Source organism: Kogia breviceps, chromosome 19 (genome assembly GCF_026419965.1).
Source record: "Kogia breviceps isolate mKogBre1 chromosome 19, mKogBre1 haplotype 1, whole genome shotgun sequence".
NCBI lineage: Eukaryota > Metazoa > Chordata > Mammalia > Artiodactyla > Physeteridae > Kogia > Kogia breviceps.
This window is the reverse complement of record NC_081328.1, coordinates 13,608,382-13,625,166: the sequence shown is the minus strand read 5'-3', so window position 1 is coordinate 13,625,166 and position 16,785 is coordinate 13,608,382. Positions and strand designations below refer to the sequence as shown.

Here is a 16,785-nt window from a genome sequence, read left to right as displayed (position 1 = left end):
CCCATTCCTATGTATTAGTTTTTGTTTTGTTTTTTGTTTTTTTTTGGTGGTACGCGGGCCTCTCACTGCTGTGGCCCCTCCCGTTGCGGAGCACAGGCTCTGGACGCACAGGTCCAGTGGCCATGGCTCATGGGCCCAACCACTCCGCGGCACGTGGGATCTTCCCGGACCGGGGCACGAGCCCGTGTCCCCTGCATCGGCAGGCGGACTCTCAACCACTGCGCCACCAGGGAAGCCCCTGTATTAGTATTTTTTAACAGAAATGAAAACTGTGTCCACAAAAAGACAGCCAAATGGCCAGCAACTGGAGAATGGATAAACAAATAGGGGTATATTCATAGTATGGAATACTGCTCAACAATAAAAAGGAGGTAATTTATACCAACTCTCTCAATCTCATCAAACCATAATTTATTTATCTGCAAGGTCGTGATTATATTTCTGTCACAGCACTATAATGGGGGTTGAACGTGACAAAGTACATTGAAATGCCTATTCACTTGACCCTGGGGGGAGAGGGAGGGAAGGAATGAAATATAAATACACATAACAGATGAAACTCAAAAATAGGACACTGATCTTCAGCACTCAAACACCAAAGATACATTCATTCATACAAAAATCTAGAAAAGGCAAAACTATAGTGACAGAAATTATAGAAACCAATTATTGCTTGCTACTGGGAGCCAGGAAAAGGGGTTGACTGCAAAAAAAAAGCAGGAGGGAACTCTTGAGGGTGACGGAGCTATTCTGTATGTTGTTTATTGTGGAGATTACACACATGATGGTTTGAAATTACCAAAATTCATCAAACTGCATACTTAAAACAAATGAATCTATTGCATTATACCTCAATAAAGGTAAAAAAAGAAAATACCGACGTGGGGTCCCATTCCTGAGATTCTGGATGAATTGGCATTGAAGCAAGTCCAAGGCCGAATAGTCTTAATTGCTTCCCCAGGTTATTCTAATTTGTACTCAGGAGAACTCCTGCATTAGAGGAAGCAAGCCTGGTAGAGAGGGTCCCCCAAAAGAGGGGCCTTTTTTCTGTGTTCACACCTTTAGCACTCAAAGATGCAGGCCTCATCCTTGCCCAGCCCTCCCCAGGTTACCCTTCTCCTTCCGGCTGCACTCTGCTTCCATTCTCCTTCCTAGTCCAAACTCCCAGCCCTCTAATACAAACCTCAGCTAACTCTGGAAAAAGCAAGGGAGAAGCAGTTCACACTGAAGTGTGAATGACTGATAGTCACATTTTATAATTCCATAGAGGCTGCTTGTGAATCTAAAGGAATTTTGTAAAAAGCAGAGGTCCTGACAGCACGAGCTCAGAGGTGTCTTCCCACTTTTCCTTTGGGTACGGGTGGTCCTGATTTAAGATAGCATGAGGTTATGGTGTAAAGAGTCCACTCATTCATGATTCATTTATTCCCTTAGTAGACATGTACTAGGCACTGACTCTGGCACCGCGTCAGGGGCTGTGGCAGGAGGAGGAATAAGAGGTACCAGCTGGCTGGAGCCAGGATTTCCTCAAGGAGCCGTGGAACTAATTACAATGTGGCGTGATTAAGTTAAATCCCCCTGTAGACAAGCATGCCTAACTGGACCTGGGGAAGGGAAGGCTTCAGAGGGAATGTCACACGTGAGCTGGGCTTGGACAGATGAAAAGGGATCTCATCCTTTCACACGGGAGGAAGCCACATGGCAAAAGAAGGCAAGAGAGATGGGGGAGTAGCTGGGGGAGGCTGGAGGGTGTCTTAGTCGGGGGACCAGAGGGGCAAAGCAGGGACTGACACAAGGACCCGGTACAAGTATTTTAGTCAGGAGATTATTCCAGGAAGCACGAGTGAGGGAGAGGGAGACAGACAAGAAGGGAAAGCCAATAGAGAGCTCATTATGGATTGATTACCACTGTGAACAATAGGGGCTCATTCCTCTTGGAGACCACTGAGCAACCACGCAGAATATGCCTCAGGCCCTCCAAGGACAGGAGCCTGCGGCATTTATTAACCAACTCCCATTTCCACTGGCCATGGGATGCCCCAGAATAACTTCCCCCCATAGAAGCTTTCATCTGGCATGCTGGAGAAAAAGTTCTAGGACAGAAAAGTGGAGAGTAGTAGGGGTGGGTGTTTGAGGTGAGACCCCAGCAGCCCTTGGGAACTGTCCACTGCAGCTGCCGCAGAAATCCAAGATGGGCCAAAGGGAAGTGACTCAGAACAGAAAAGCCATCTTCTCTGTGGGTGACTCAGATTGGGGGCTTGAATGGGTGCAGCAAGCAGAAGAAATTCAAGAAATGAGGCTGGACAAGTAGGCTGGGGTCAGAGGATCCATTGTGAAGAGTCTGATATGCCAGGTTACAAAGTTTAAACTTTATCTGCCAGGCTCTGGAGCTTAATAGGTGCTCAACAAATATTTAATGAATGAATACATGCTAATGACCAGATGCACCTGGGCCAAGCCCTTGCAAAGCTACTAAGCTTTAGACTCCAGAAAATTAGCTGTGATCTCTAACCTCTTTGACCTTCCATCTCTCTCTCTCTCACTCTCCTGACAATAATACCTTCTTTACAGGGTTGTTGCCGAAATTAGATGGGGTCAGAGATGCACGGCCACTAGAAGTGTGGACTCAATAAATGTCAGCCACTCTATCCCTGCCCCCATGGTGACCCAAAGCCAAATAATAAAGCCGAACTATCCACCAGCTAGAGACAACGAAGGTTGCTCCTGGGATCTGTTTACACATGATGAATGCTGGCATTTCTGGCTATATTGGTCCTCGTGGAAAAAATCAGTGGTATTGGTAACAGCTTCCTTGGACCAAAAGGGAATCATACTGCTGCTTTAATTAAAGGACAGAGTTGAAACTATCCTCCCAGGGAAATCACAAATTCAGAAATGGATGCTTATAGTAACTTACAGGGTTTTTTCCTTTGTGCATTTAAATATACATATGGAAACATCTTCCAGTCAATACGCTGTTGACTGGGGTTATCCATGTCTGCTGTGCTGCATTTCTCCCCCATTCTGAAATCTTAACAGAGGCCAAGATGCTTGTGGACTCTGCTTGATGAAATACCCCTGCCCTGGCTGACTGTAGGCATTGGGAACAACTCAGTCCCTCCCAGTAGACAGAGATGGTGGTGGCCTCTAGGGAGGTAGGCACAGTCTCTTCAAAATATGAAGCAAAGGTGGAAGAGAAAGCAGCTTAAGGGACTAGGTGAAGGACTGAGAAATCACACAAGCTGGGGAATACGCAACTAATGTTTTTTAAAACATATCCATTTCTCCATAGCAATCAGGCACAAAGCTAGACGCAGAGATGAGTCATACCAGTGGCACACCAAATTTAAAAAGAAAAGCAGGGGCTTCCCTGGTGGCGCAGTGGTTGAGAATCCGCCTGCCGATGCAGGAGACACGGGTTCGTGCCCTGGTCCGGGAAGATCCCACATGCCGCGGAGCGACTAAGCCCGTGAGCCATGGCCGCTGGGCCTGCGCGTCCGGAGCCTGTGCTCCGCAACGGGAGAGGCCACAACAGTGAGAGGCCCACATACAGCAAAAAAAAAAAAAAAAAAACATAAAAAGAAAAGCAGGCAGGAAGGAAGGAAAGAAGGAAGGAAGGAAGGAAAGGAAGAAAAAGGAAAGAGAAAGAAAAAGGAAGAAGGGATATTGGGAAAGTGAGTAAACACAGACTTTGTCAAGGAAGGAAATGTCAAGGAGTTGAGAAGTGTCTGTGGGAAGCACATCGGCTCCCAACCCAGAGTGATTCACAACTGGAGCAGCCAAGCAGGAACTGCAAGGTGAGGATTCGGTCATCTGCCTGTTCATTCATTCATTCATTCATTCATTCATTTCATTCAACAATTATCAGCTATCTGTCAGTCACACTCTGCAAGAAGCAGCAAGAATCCAAAACTGGAAAAGACACAATCCCTGACCTTGAGAGCAGCTATGAAAAAGGGAGACAAAAGAGGTCACTAATCATTGCCATAAAGTGGAACAAGGACAAAGATAAAGACATGTACAAGATGGAGTGTGACACAAAGAGGAGGGAGTGGGGCCAGAAAAGTTTTCTCATAGGTGGAGCTGGGTCTTAAAGGAGGGTTGGAGTCCCCCAGGCAGCAGGGAGTTGGGAAGGCTAAAGCCTAGGAGAAAAGGCAGAGAGGTGGGCAGGGACCAAATGTGGGAGGATCTCCTTAGTCAGTGGAGTCTGGACTCCATCCTGGAGGTGTGCGTTATGAGGAGCCGCTGGGGGGTTTTGTTTGAAGATTTTGTTTTGTTTTGTTTTTTCATGTGGACCATCTTTAACGTCTCCATTGAACTTGCCACAATACTGCTTCTGCTCTACGTTTTTGGTGTTTTTTTTCTTTTTTGGCCACGAGGCATGTGGGATCCCAGCCCCCCCACCAGGGATTGAACCCGTACCCCCTGCATCGGAAGGCGAAGCCCCAAACATTGGACCGCCAGGGAAGTCCCTGCCACTGGAGGGTTTTGAACAGAAGCATGACACTATCTGATTTGTGGTTAAGAAATACTTTCTGGTATCTTTCCAATATCCAGCCTTGAGGGATAGGCTGAAAGGGATTGGAAGGTAGGAGAGGGATGGCCTGTTCACATGGTTCAGGTGAGCGCCTAGTGGCAGGGATCTGGAGAGAAGAGGTCGCTGGGTTTAGCTCGAGTCCCCAAAGGGCATTGTGGCCAGGAAGAATTTCCAGCTGCCAAGTCACTTAGTCTCTTACAGGATCAATTTCCTCATTCTTAAAACGAAGAAAATGTGAATCACCGCAAAGTCCCCCCTTGCGGAGAGCACGAGACGGTTTATCAGGCCCTCTCTCTGCAGACACTGGGACCTCACCGAAGACCCTAGAAAAGTGGTGCAGCCAGGTGTGAAGAGGAGGCGAGGCAGGAGCCTTCCATCCGCCCCACCCAGTGTCAGGCCAGGCACCTGGTACCCAGCTCCTCCCCAGGGGAATTGTTGAGGCCACAAAGAGGAAGCGGAGTAGAGGGTCCTCTTAGACGCCCAGGTGTCTCAGGCCCCTGCCAGGCATGGTTTGATTCTGTCACACCAAGTCACACGGGAGGATCCTCAGCTTTGAAGTCACAGGGGCCTCTAAGCAGAGCCACTTGGAGCTGTCACCCTTGCCTATTTCTCACCCGAAAAGCTCTAGTGAGCAGTGGAGGGAAAGCTTTAAAGGGTCTCAAAAAACAAAACAAAACAAAACAGGTTTATCCCCAGCTTTGGATTAAGCAGCTCCGTGATTGTGGACAAGTTAGTTCAAGGCGCTCAATAAATCCCAGCGGAGGACAACCCCGCCGGTCAGCCCTTCAGCACCTGCCCTCGCCGCCGCGCCACATCGCCTTTCCCCCACCTTTTGCTTCTCGGCCCCAGGAGCCGCCCGGACCCTGGACAGGCGAGGCTGTGGAGCGCCGGGCGACCGGAGGTTGGCTGCGGCCCAGGGCGACCCTGCGCGCTCCCTCCCCGCCGGTCCCGCCTCCCCGGCCGCGCGGCCCCGCGCTCGGCTGCAGGGAGCCGGCGCGCAGTGCGCCGGCGGCGGCGGCGGCGGCGGGAGCGGCGCAGCCCGACAGGCCAGGAAGGTGCGAGCCGGGCCTACGGCGGCCAGCTTCGAGTATCGCCGGCGCCTCTGGAGTGGGCAGCACCGCAGGCCTGCCGCGCCAGGCCCTCTCGCAGCCTCTCGGGCGCCGGCGCAACCCAGAGCTCGCCCGCGAGGCTCCGCCCCCGCCGCGGCTCTCCAGACACCGGAGGCCGCGGGGCGCAGGGCAAGGCGCGGGGACTGCAGATCGCCGGCTCAGCGCATCCTGCCCGGGGCGGGCCCTGGGCGCCTGGGCGCCCGCCCCCGCCGCCGCCGGTGGCCGCTGACGTCAGGAAGGCGAAACCCAGAAGAAGAAGAAGAAGAAGAAGAAGAAAAAAAGGCACGAGGGCGCAAGGGGAAAATCTTTATTATTTTTTTCTTATTCTCTTCTGGGGCTGAAGTGAAGGGCAGGCTACTGCGCCAGCGCGGGGAGAGCCGAGCGCGACACCAGCCCGCTGCGCGCGGAGGAGCTGGGCCCCGGAGACCCGAAGGGGCTCCCGGCATGTGGGACCCCCAGGACTTTGAGCGCCACTGGCAGGCCGAGTTCCCTGGGGCGGAGGCGCCCGTCATGCGGCTGGACTCGGTGCTGGACATGGAGCGCGAGCTGGAGCGCAGCAAACTCAACCTGAAGTGGCTGCAACAGGTGCTGGCTGAGGAAAAGTTCAAAGTCGTCTACCTGCAGGCGGCCCTGGAGAAGCGGGACCTCGGCTGCGGGCGCCTGGAGGGCGGAGGCGGGGACAGCAGGGGGGCCTCGGCTGAGGAGCCGGCCGGGTCGGAGAGGGAGCCGGCGCCGCGTGAGGAGAAGGGCTCAGCGGGCGGCGGCGGAGACCCCCCGGGCCCGTCGCTCCCCACCACTGAGGTGGCCGCGAAGGCCGAGAGTCCCCCCTATCTGTGCCGGGACCTTCCCACCTGGCCCAGGGCGGCGGGGGCTGGGGGCGCGGTTCGCAGCTTGACCGCCGCCATCCACCAGCAGCTACTGCAGCCTCGCCTCCTCTTCAGGCCGCGGGAGGACTGCGCGCCCCCCGGCCACGATGGCACAGTTCCCAGCGCCCCGGGAGAGGAGCGGTCCGCCCGGACCCGCGCGGGGCGGGGCTCGGAGGAGGACGAGCTGGACGCCTCGGGCGCGGACGATGGGGGCGACAGCAGTGACCACGACTTCGAGATGGTGGATTTGAGCGAGAAATTCACCCTCAGCCAGTTGCTCGTGACCCCTTGCCGGCCCGGGACCTGCGATGAGGCGGAAAAGCCAGCGCGGGCGTACAGTTCCCATCGCTGGATGCACCTGATTGTCGGGAGCCGGCGGCAGCCGCGCGGGAGCCGCGACTTGGAGCAGCTAGAGGCAGAGGCCAAGGACGGGCGGGGCTCGCCCCCGGCGGCAGAGGAGCCCCCCCAGCGTCGGGCTCGCGAGCCCCTCCCCCCGTGGCGGCGCAAGAGGTTCCTGGGGCTGCCCGAGCGGGACTCGCCCAGCCACAGCTCGCCCGAGAGGGGCAGTGACTGCAGCCACAACAGCTCCGACCACGAGGATGGCTCCTTTGCAGGTAGGCGCACCCGTCTCTAGATCCCCGCCTCTTGTATCCTGGGCCTGGCCTGCTGGCCGCTTCCCCACCCCTCCCTGGCACACCTCTCTGGTCCTGTTTAACCTCAGGCGCCTGGGCAGAAGGGAGATAAAATGTACCTGTTTACCTTGAAGGCACTTGTGGAACTTAAAAAAAAAAAAAAAAAAAAAAAAAAAAGAGGGTGCAAAGTGACTTCGGCTTGGGCGAGTTTAAGAAAATAAGCATTATGGCGATGGTAGGGGATGAGGGGATGATGCATGCGCTCGACCAGACCAAGGGAGGGATCTTTCACTTCAGGCTTCAGCCTTTCTTCTGTACTGCAACATCACCGCCCTCCCCGCCCTCCCCCACCGCCCCCCCACCCCCCCGCCAATCCCTTGCACCACCCACACTGATGTTATCCTTCTCTAAACAAACTTCAGTGGTTCCTATTTCCTCCAGATTCCTTGATGTGGAAGTCTAAATCTTCTACTTACTGTTCTGAACTTATCGCTCATCTTCTCCAGCCTGTACCTTGTGTTCTGGCCAAAATGAAAGAACCCCTCACTGTGGGAAAGGTACATAATAATCCTCACCACCCCCTTCCTTTGCTGACTGTCCCCTTCCTAGGAGGCACCACCTGATCTGTCAACTTCCTAGGCGCCTAGGAGCCTGAGTGGGAAAGGGAGGGCTTGGAATCATAGAGTTTTTGAGCTGGCCTAGTGCCCAGAGATGTCTAGAGCAGTGCCTTCATTTGATAAAGGAGGAAACTGAAGCACAGAAGGATTAAGTGCTTGTTGGAGTGAGCTGGGACCTCCACTCGGGCCTCCTGTCATATTCTTGATTCTCCTCACATCTGCCCTCTCTTCTGAGGACAGGACCTGGGCTTAGCCATGTTGTGGTGGAATCCCCTTTCGGTGGTCAGCACAGTGCCTTGCATACAGTAAGTGCTCAATAAATATTTATTGAATAAGTGGATGATTACATTCAATTTTTCTTTTAAGTTTATTTAATTTATTTATTTTTGTCTGTGTTGGGTCTTCGTTGCTGCACGCAGGCTTGCTTTTTAGTTGCGGCGAGCGGGGGCTACTCTTCGTTTTGGTGTGCTGGCGTCTCATTGCAGGGGCTTCTCTTGTTGCGGAGCACAGGCTCTAGACGCGGAGGCTTCAGTAGTTGTGGCGCATGGGCTTAGTTGCTCCGCGGCATGTGGGATCTTCCCGGACCAGGGCTCGAACCCGTGTCCCCTGCATTGGCAAGCAGATGCTTAACCACTGTGCCACCAGGGAATCCCAATTGCATTGAACTGAATGTGTCTTCCAGCCACCCAGCTCCCAATAGGTCGGGAGTGGGAAAAGGGCTAAGGAGGAAAGGACAGATAAGGATGTGGTCTGTCCTGTGACTGATCCTTTGATGCCCCAGGGACTGTCACGGTCTCCTCAGCCATAGGGAAAGCATAAATTGTCATCTGATTGGGTCAGGCTGTGACCAGGAAGTTAAGATGCCTTCCTGCTCAGTGAAGGAGGAAAAAAAAGAAATCACTGATGCTGGGATTTTTCCAAAATCTCCATTATTAGATCTTATCTAGGTGAGCTTTCATTTGAATCAAAAAAACTGTCCACTTTGCTAAGAGCGCATTTGGAATGGCCATCAAGTCATCTGTTGTGATCAATTACACTTATTCATTAGGAGAGACTGGCTGCTTTTCCCATAGGTAATGCTTTTGCTGCCCATGCTAGTAACATTTTTATGTGCCCCTTTAAACTTGGAGTCTGAAGATTTCACTCTATTCCAAATGCCCTCAATGGAGACTACCCAAGTGGCCCAGAGCTGCTTTATTATTTTTTAAAATTTATTTATTTATTTTTGGTCGCATTGCGTCTTTGTTGCTGTACGTGGGCTTTCTCTAGTTGCGGCGAGTGGGGGCTACTCTTCCTTGCAGTGTGTGGGCTTCTCATTGCAGTGGCTTCTCTTGTTGCGGAGAACGGCTCTAGAGCGCAGGCTCAGTAGTTGTGGCACACGGGCTTAGTTGCTCCGCAGCATGTAGGATCTTCCTGGACCAGGGCTCAAACCTGTGTCCCCTGCATTGGCAGGAGGATTCTTAACCACTGTGCCACCAGGGAAGTCCCCCAGAGCTGCTTTAGAGCTGGCCCCAATCCCGTCTCCCCCCGAGACCCACTTCAATCACCCTGCCAGGTGTGCTTCATGCACTGGATTTTCCCTGGGAAGTGATTTTTATTTCTGTGCTCTGTCTCCTCTATACTTAAGGGCACTCTAGCACATAGAGCACCTTGATTCAGATTAGGAACTAGCATTCCCTCTGGCCTAACAGTTTACAAGAGGTGCTCCCTCTGGGTGGACCAGTGATAGAAAGATTTTCCTTCCTCTGACTTAAGACTCCAGCCAGGGCATATGTCTGGTGCTTGTGGCATTGGCTCACAGTGCCTGGGCTGTTTTTTAGGCCCCATTCCAGGACCCCCTCTGCAGGGCAGGCTTGTGTAGGGAACCCCTAGAAAACTGCATGTGGGAGCCCTGCCTCCTGTCTCCTAAACGTCCCCAGTGAGGAAGCGAATGGGGTGGACATGTGTATGCATACATGCATGCAGCACATCCATGCATGCCTATACATGTATACACATGTGCACATAGTCACATACAAGTGTGCACGTAGTCACATACAAGTGTGCACGTGTGCACAATCTAGGAGGAAGAGCCTCCAGACATATAGGAGGCGCTGGACTGGAGAGATTAAGGGCCAGGGTTTTCCCACTGTGGGTGACAGCCCACTGAAATCAGCATAGTGGGGAGTGAAAGCATCATGAGGCCTTCTCTGGCCACCCTTGGCCTTCCCTGCTTTACTTTTCTCCATAGCACTCACCAAATTACCACCTCAGATGCTACGATTTCGCGTGTGGATCTTATTCACTCTCTCTCTCTCTGGTAAAATGCAAGCTCCAAGAGGGCAAGGATTTTTATCTCTTTCATCCACTGACGTAGCCCCAAAGCCTCAAACAGTGTCTTAACACATAATAAGTGTTCCATAAATATTTGTTGAATGATATATTTTTTTAATGGAATAGAGTAGAAAACACCAGAGTGCATTGCACATGGTAATGGTGAGTAGTATTCTGTTTTAAAACTTTGTTTCAGTTCTATATAACTGTGTGAGTGTATACTGGGTCCTGATGTAGAATGTATTTCATGCCGTGGGTTGGGCCAGAAGGTTTGAAAATGCTGATAAAGACCATGGGCTCTGAAGCCAGACTGCTTGTGTGACCTTGGGAGAAGTTATTTGAATTTTCTGTGTTTCAGTTTTCTCATCTGCAAAATGGGACTAATAAATACAGGTTACATCATACTATTGATATGAAAAGTAAATGGGATATGATTTCTAAAGGGCTTTGAACAGGCCCCGGCACAGAGTATGCACCCATAGTATTAACTAACTACACCTGTGGGTCATTTTCTTTGAGTTAATGCTTCAAAGCTTCCCACTCCCAGATCATTCTGGATCACAGATGGTTCAGTTTTCTTTTCTTTTCTTTTTTTATTGGGGTATAGTTGTTTTACAATGTTGTGTTAGTTTCTACTGTACAGCGAAGTGAAGTAGAGTTTCCTGTGCTACACAGCAGGTTCTCATTAGTTATCTATTTTATACATATTAGTGTATGTATGTTAAATCCAATCTCCCAATTCATCCCACTCCCCCCTTTCCCCCCTTGGTGTCCATATGTTTGTTCTCTATGTCTGTGTCTCTATTTCTGCCTTGCAAACAAGTTCATCTGCACCATTTTTCTAGATTCCACATATATGAGTTAATATACGATATTTATTTTTCTCTTTCTGACTTACTTCCCTCTGTATGACAGTCTCTAGGTCCATCCACGTCTCTACAGATGACCCCATTTTGTTCCCTTTTATGGCTAAGATTCCATTGTATATATGTACCACAACAGGTGGTTTGGTTTTCTATGATGTACGTGTTTTTTCTAGCAAGGCTCTGACCCTTTCTAGAACCTTCCAGGAGCAGGGCAGGACCCAGGGCAGAGTGGTAATCTTGGCTCATGAGGCTCTCTTGCTGGATTGGCCCTCAAATTGTTTCTCCCTCTCCACCAGCAATCAGGCCCATTATCTCTACTCAGAGAACCTCACCTGATGGGGTTTTATTGCACAATTCAGGCTGTGCCTTCCTCTCAGGGTTTCAAGGAGAGCATGTGAGGCCTCACATAAAAAGGCCCGAAGGCAGAGGTTCTCCCCTCCTTGGAAGAGGCCCGTTTTCTCTTAGCTAAGGGGCAGATCCCCATACCAGGACACACTTGGGTTTGTTCTACACGTAGTAGGCAAATCAGGGTTTAAGTCAGTTAGAATGCCAGTTCTTTTAGTATCTTCCCTTTAGCACCTTGCAGCCTTGGTTGGTACCAAGAAAGACTAGGCCATGTTGGCATGGATGCGGGTGGTAATGTGAATGGGGTGGGGTGGGGGTCACAGAGCTAGAATCAGCCGTGTTGTGTCATGTGTGCTTTGAAGACAGACTTGTGTGTGTGCCCAGGCTCTGCCCCGCAGCAGGTGTGAGGCCGTGGACAAGCCACTGGCCTTTCTGCACCTCAGTCTCTATTAACAGAAATAACAAGAAGAGCTAATCTTCCTGGGGGCTTAATTTGTGCCCACTCCAGTTCTAAGCATTTTACACATATTAACTCATTTATACCACACAGCAGCTTCATAAGACAGGCACTGTTATTATTTCCATTTTACATATGATACGCATGAGGCTCAGAGAGCTTAAATAACCCTGCCCGAGGTTACCCAGCTTGTAAGTGGCACTTGGGACTTGAATCTAGGCAGTCTGACTCCCAAGTCCATGCTTTTAAACAGCAAACTATACTCTGCCTCAAACAATAGCACCTGCTTCCCAGGGCAGTTATGAAAATTACCTAAAATAAAATACTTCAAGAGTTTACTTTTGGGCTTCCCTGGTGGCGCAGTGGTTGAGAATCCGCCTGCCGATGCAGGGGACACGGGTTCGTGCCCCGGTCCGGGAAGATCCCACATGCCGCAGAGCGGCTGGGGCTGTGAGCCATGGCCGCTGAGCCCTGCGCGTCCGGAGCCTGTGCTCCGCAACAGGAGAGGCCACAACAGTGAGAGGCCCGCGTACCGAAAAAAAAAAAAAAAAAAAAAAAAAAAAAAAGAGTTTACTTTTTTCACACAGTGACCATTAAGCTCCTGCGTGGACTTGGCCTCACAGGTGAGCAGACCACCTGCTGGATTTTAGATCTCCCCTCCTCAGCTGGGAGCTCTTGGGCAGACACAGCTGCACACCCCCATGTGGAGGTCTTGGTATTTTTGCCTTCATGTTGGCATGCTTCTGTGCCAACCCTGCCAAAGAGGTTGGGTAGCGTGTCCTTCTAGGAGTTTACATATCCCTCCTGTAGCCTGTGGCATCCCCTTTGCCACACGTGGACCACAGTGCACTCGTCCAGCAAAAGCGCAAGTCAGGCATCCTTTTGACTGGCAGCAGCTATTCATCTGGTATTCTGATGTAGTTCTGATGACACAGTAAAGATCATTGATATTTTAAATTGGTAGCATTTTCTCCTTGCATTAAACTTCGCTTAGTGGAGGATGAACAGTCATTTTTGCCAGCCCTTGGAAATCCTTCATTCATTCACTTGTCCATTCCACCCGACAAGGATTTATGCAGGTCTTACTTTTTTTTTTTTGCGGTATGCGGGCCTCTCACTGTTGTGGCCTCTCCCGTTGCGGAGCACAGGCTCCGGGCGCGCAGGCCTAGCGGCCATGGCTCACGGGCTTAGTTGCTCCGCGGCATGTGGGATCTTCCCGGACCAGGGCACGAACCCGTGTCTCCTGCATCGGCAGGCGGATTCTCAACCACTGCGCCACCAGGGAAGCCCTATGCAGGTCTTACTTTGTGCCGGGTCTGTGTTAAGGGTCAAGATGGCGAAAGTCGGTGACCTGCCCTCAAGGTTCTCACTGGCTTTTTTGCTTCCGGGGTAGAAACTAAAGGTTTTTAGATAAACAACTTTCTAGCTGGTAACTTGTTAAATCCTGAAGTGAGTGACTAAGTAAGGACTTAGAACCTCAGTGACATGCAAGAGCCAGAAGAAGAAAGGATCTTAGATTTGGTCTAAGGATCTTCCTGGCCCTCTCCAGACAGATGAGGACCCTGGAGCCCTAAAAGTAACCTCAGGGTCACACGCTCATGAGCCTCAAGGCAGGGTCTAGGAGCCAGATCTAGGCTCTTTCCATTGCATCCTATGGCCTTTTCTTTCTTGGAATTTTAAGCAGAGAAAACTTAAGATGGGAGTCCTGTCAAACAGCAGTCCCCAACCTTTTTGGCACCAGGGACTGTTTTCGTGGAAGACAATTTTTCCTAGGACCAGGGCGGGGGGATGGTTTGGGGATGATTCAAGCGATTACATTTATCATGCAGTTTATTTCTATTATTATTACATCAGCTCCACCTCAGATCATCAGGCATTAGATCCCGGGGGTTGGGGACCCCTGCTGTCAAAATCATAGTTACAGGAGCAGCAGACTGTCTCATTTAGTGGGTGGAAGTTATTTGTCCCACTCTATAGGTGAATATGCCAAGGCTGGGAGAGGTGAGGACATTTACCTAGCATCAAACAGCTCATGGTGGAGTCAGCATTGGACCTTGGGTCAGGCTTACAAAGCTGACACTCTGTAAGGCTGTCCTGGACCAGCTGTAGAATTCCAGATTTCTCTAGTACTTGGGAGGCCCTGGCATCAGATTCTCCCAGGCTGCCCATGGAGACTTTTTAATCTTCACGGGAAATGCATTTCCTACTAGGCACTCAGGTTACCTAGTTCATTTGGAACCTGATGGGTTTTTTTCCCTCTTCCTATTAGTGACTAATGAGATTTTTACTCCAGGAAGAATTCCTTGTGTTCATTGGATTGTGTCTGAATATCTTAAGTCAAAGTATTGAATTTTCAGCCTTAGCTGTGAGGGAGTAATTTTTTTCCCATTCCCTGTTGTGGAGAGATATTAAAAAACTACTTGAGACACATGAGCTGGTGGTTGGCTACGATTCATCTGTAGCCAGAGCTGACATGGCCTCACTGTTTGCTTGGTTATTTAATGCATGCTACCCCCCACTCCTCCCCGCCCATCTTAGCAACATCTACACCTCATGAACATCATTCGGCCGGGGTGGGGGTGGGGGTGGGCGTGGGTTTGTTAACACCTCATGAACATCATTCGGCCGGGGGGGTGTGGGTTTGTTAACAATGTCTTCCTCCTCTACAAGAGGTAAATGTAACCAAGCCTGAAAACTTTTCTATTCCTCTCATCTGTTTTTCTTCTGGTGAAGAGACTATTCACAAAGCAATTGGCTCTGTGTTTGATTGTGAATCTTTGTGTGTTTTTTTTAAAACAGATTTTGTTTATTTATTTATTTTTGGCTGTGTTGGGTCATCGTTGCTGCTTGCGGGCTTTCTCTAGTTGGCGGCGAGTGGGGGCTTCTCATTGCAGTGGCTTCTCTTGTTGCAGAGCACAGGATCTAGGCGCACAGACTTCAGCAGTTGTGGCACACGGGCTTCAGTAGTTGTGGCTCGCGGGCTCTAGAGAGCAGGTTCAGTAGTTGTGGCGCACGGACTTAGTTGCTCTGTGGCATGTGGGATCTTCCCAGACCAGGGCTCCAACCCGTGTCCCCTGCATTGGCAGGCGGATTCTTAACCACTGCGCCACCAGGGGAGCCCTTTTTGTGTTTTAAAGTCAGGATCTTCATACCTTTTCTTTTTTTTTTTTTTTTTTTTTTTTTTTTTTTTGGCTGCATTGGGTCTTCATTGCTGTGCACAGGCTTTCTCTAGTTGCAGCAAGCCAGGGCTAGTCTTCGTTGCAGCGCACGGGCTTCTCATTGCGGTGGCTGCTCTTGCTGCGGAGCACGGGCTCTAGGCGCACAGGCTTCAGTAGTTGCAGCACACGGGCTCAGTAGTTGTGGCTCGCGGGCTCTAGAGTACAGGTTCAGTAGCTGTGATGCACGGGCTTAGTTGCTTTGCCGCATGTGGGATCTTCCTGAACCAGGGATCGAACCCATGTCCCCTGCATTGGCAGGCGGATTCTTACCCACTGCACCACCAGGGAGGTCCCCCATACCTTTTCTTAGCTTTGAAAGAATGGTACAAACACTTTCTGCATCTGAAAAAAGGGCTGGATGTTACCCAGCTTGCAGGGTTGTGAGGCTTACCTTGGACAAATTACTGACGCTCTCTAGGCCCCAGTTCCGTGTCTGCCAAATAGGGGTGATAATGATAGGACTGTGTCATAGATTTGTCGTGAAGCTTCAGTGAGATAATATGTATAGGGTGCGTAGCACACAGCAGAGCACATAAGTGTTTAATAAATCTTAGATGGTGTTACTGTTACTGTCTTCAGTCCAGGAACTTTCAGCTGGCTGAACCAGGCCACAGCTCATACTCACATTTCTTCATGGAATAAAGTCCCCAAGCCTCTTCATCTGCCTCTTTGTTTCCTTTCTTACCCCCCTCCAGCTCCAGAGATATTTTGCTCCTTCAGAGGGAAACAAGCTTTCTTAGCCCTCTGTGGTCCCTGGTCCTTCCCCAGTCAAGTTCTGTCTCCCCTGCAAAACCGTCATCTGTCTTCTCCTTATTTCCTACTCTCTACCCATTTGGCTTTGGCCAGTGCTCCTTGCCAGTGTCTTTTCCAGTGCTCTTTCTGGCATTTGAGATGCCCTATCCCACTTCACTTCCCCAGTTGGAAAGCCAACCCTTCCTCCTTTAAGGCCTGGCTTTTCTGTGGAACCTTGTATTGGTTAAGATATGGGTTTGCTGCATTCGACAAAACCCAAAAAAGCAAAATAGAGGCTTACTTATCTCTCACGTAAAAGAATACTAGAGATAAGCAGTCCAGGGAGAGAATGGTGACTCTATGATCATCAGGAATTTAGGCTTCTTTTTCTTTTTTAACATCTTTATTAGAGTATAATTGCTTTACAATGGTGTGTTAGTTTCTGCTTTATAACAAAGCAAATCAATTATACATATATATATATATGTCCCCATATCTCTTCCCTCTTGCATCTCCCTCCCTTCCACCCTCCCTATCCCACCCCTCTAGGCGGTCACAAAGCACCAAGCTGATCTCCCTGTGCTATGCAGCTGCTTCCCACTAGCTGTCTATTTTACGTTAGGTAGTGTATATATGTCCATGCCACTCTCTTTGTCCTAGCTTACCCTTCCCCCTCCCCATATCCTCAAGTCCATTCTCTAGTAGGTCTGCATCTTTATTCCCGTCTTGCCCCTAGGTTCTTCTGACCTTTTTTTTTTCTTTTTTTAGATTCCATATATATGTGTTAGCATACGGTATTTTTCTCTTTCTGACTTACTTCACTCTGTTTGACAGTCTCTAGGTCCATCCACTTCACTACAAATAACTCAATTTCGTTCCTTTTTATGGCTGAGTAATATTCCATTGTATATATGTGCCACATCTTCTTTATCCATTCATCCGTTGATGGACACTTAGGTTGCTTCCATGTCCTGGCTATTGTAAATAGAGCTGCAATGAACATTTTGGTACATGACTCTTTTTGAATTATGGTTTTCTAAGGGTATATGCCCAGTAGTGGGATTGCTGGGTTGTATGGTAGTTCTAATTTCAG

General features: G+C 50.1%; 1 protein-coding gene across 1 annotated transcript in view; it reads left to right on the top strand.

Moving 5' to 3' along the window:
- The first annotated feature begins 5,945 nt into the window (after nt 1–5,945).
- ABR (ABR activator of RhoGEF and GTPase) overlaps nt 5,946–16,785 on the top strand; it is a 176,725-nt gene continuing 165,885 nt past the window's right edge. The window contains exon 1 of the mRNA XM_059049027.2: nt 5,946–7,126. Within this exon, the coding sequence (XP_058905010.1) occupies nt 6,091–7,126 (1,036 nt within the window). The 5' untranslated portion in view covers nt 5,946–6,090. The remainder of the gene's footprint in view (nt 7,127–16,785) is intronic.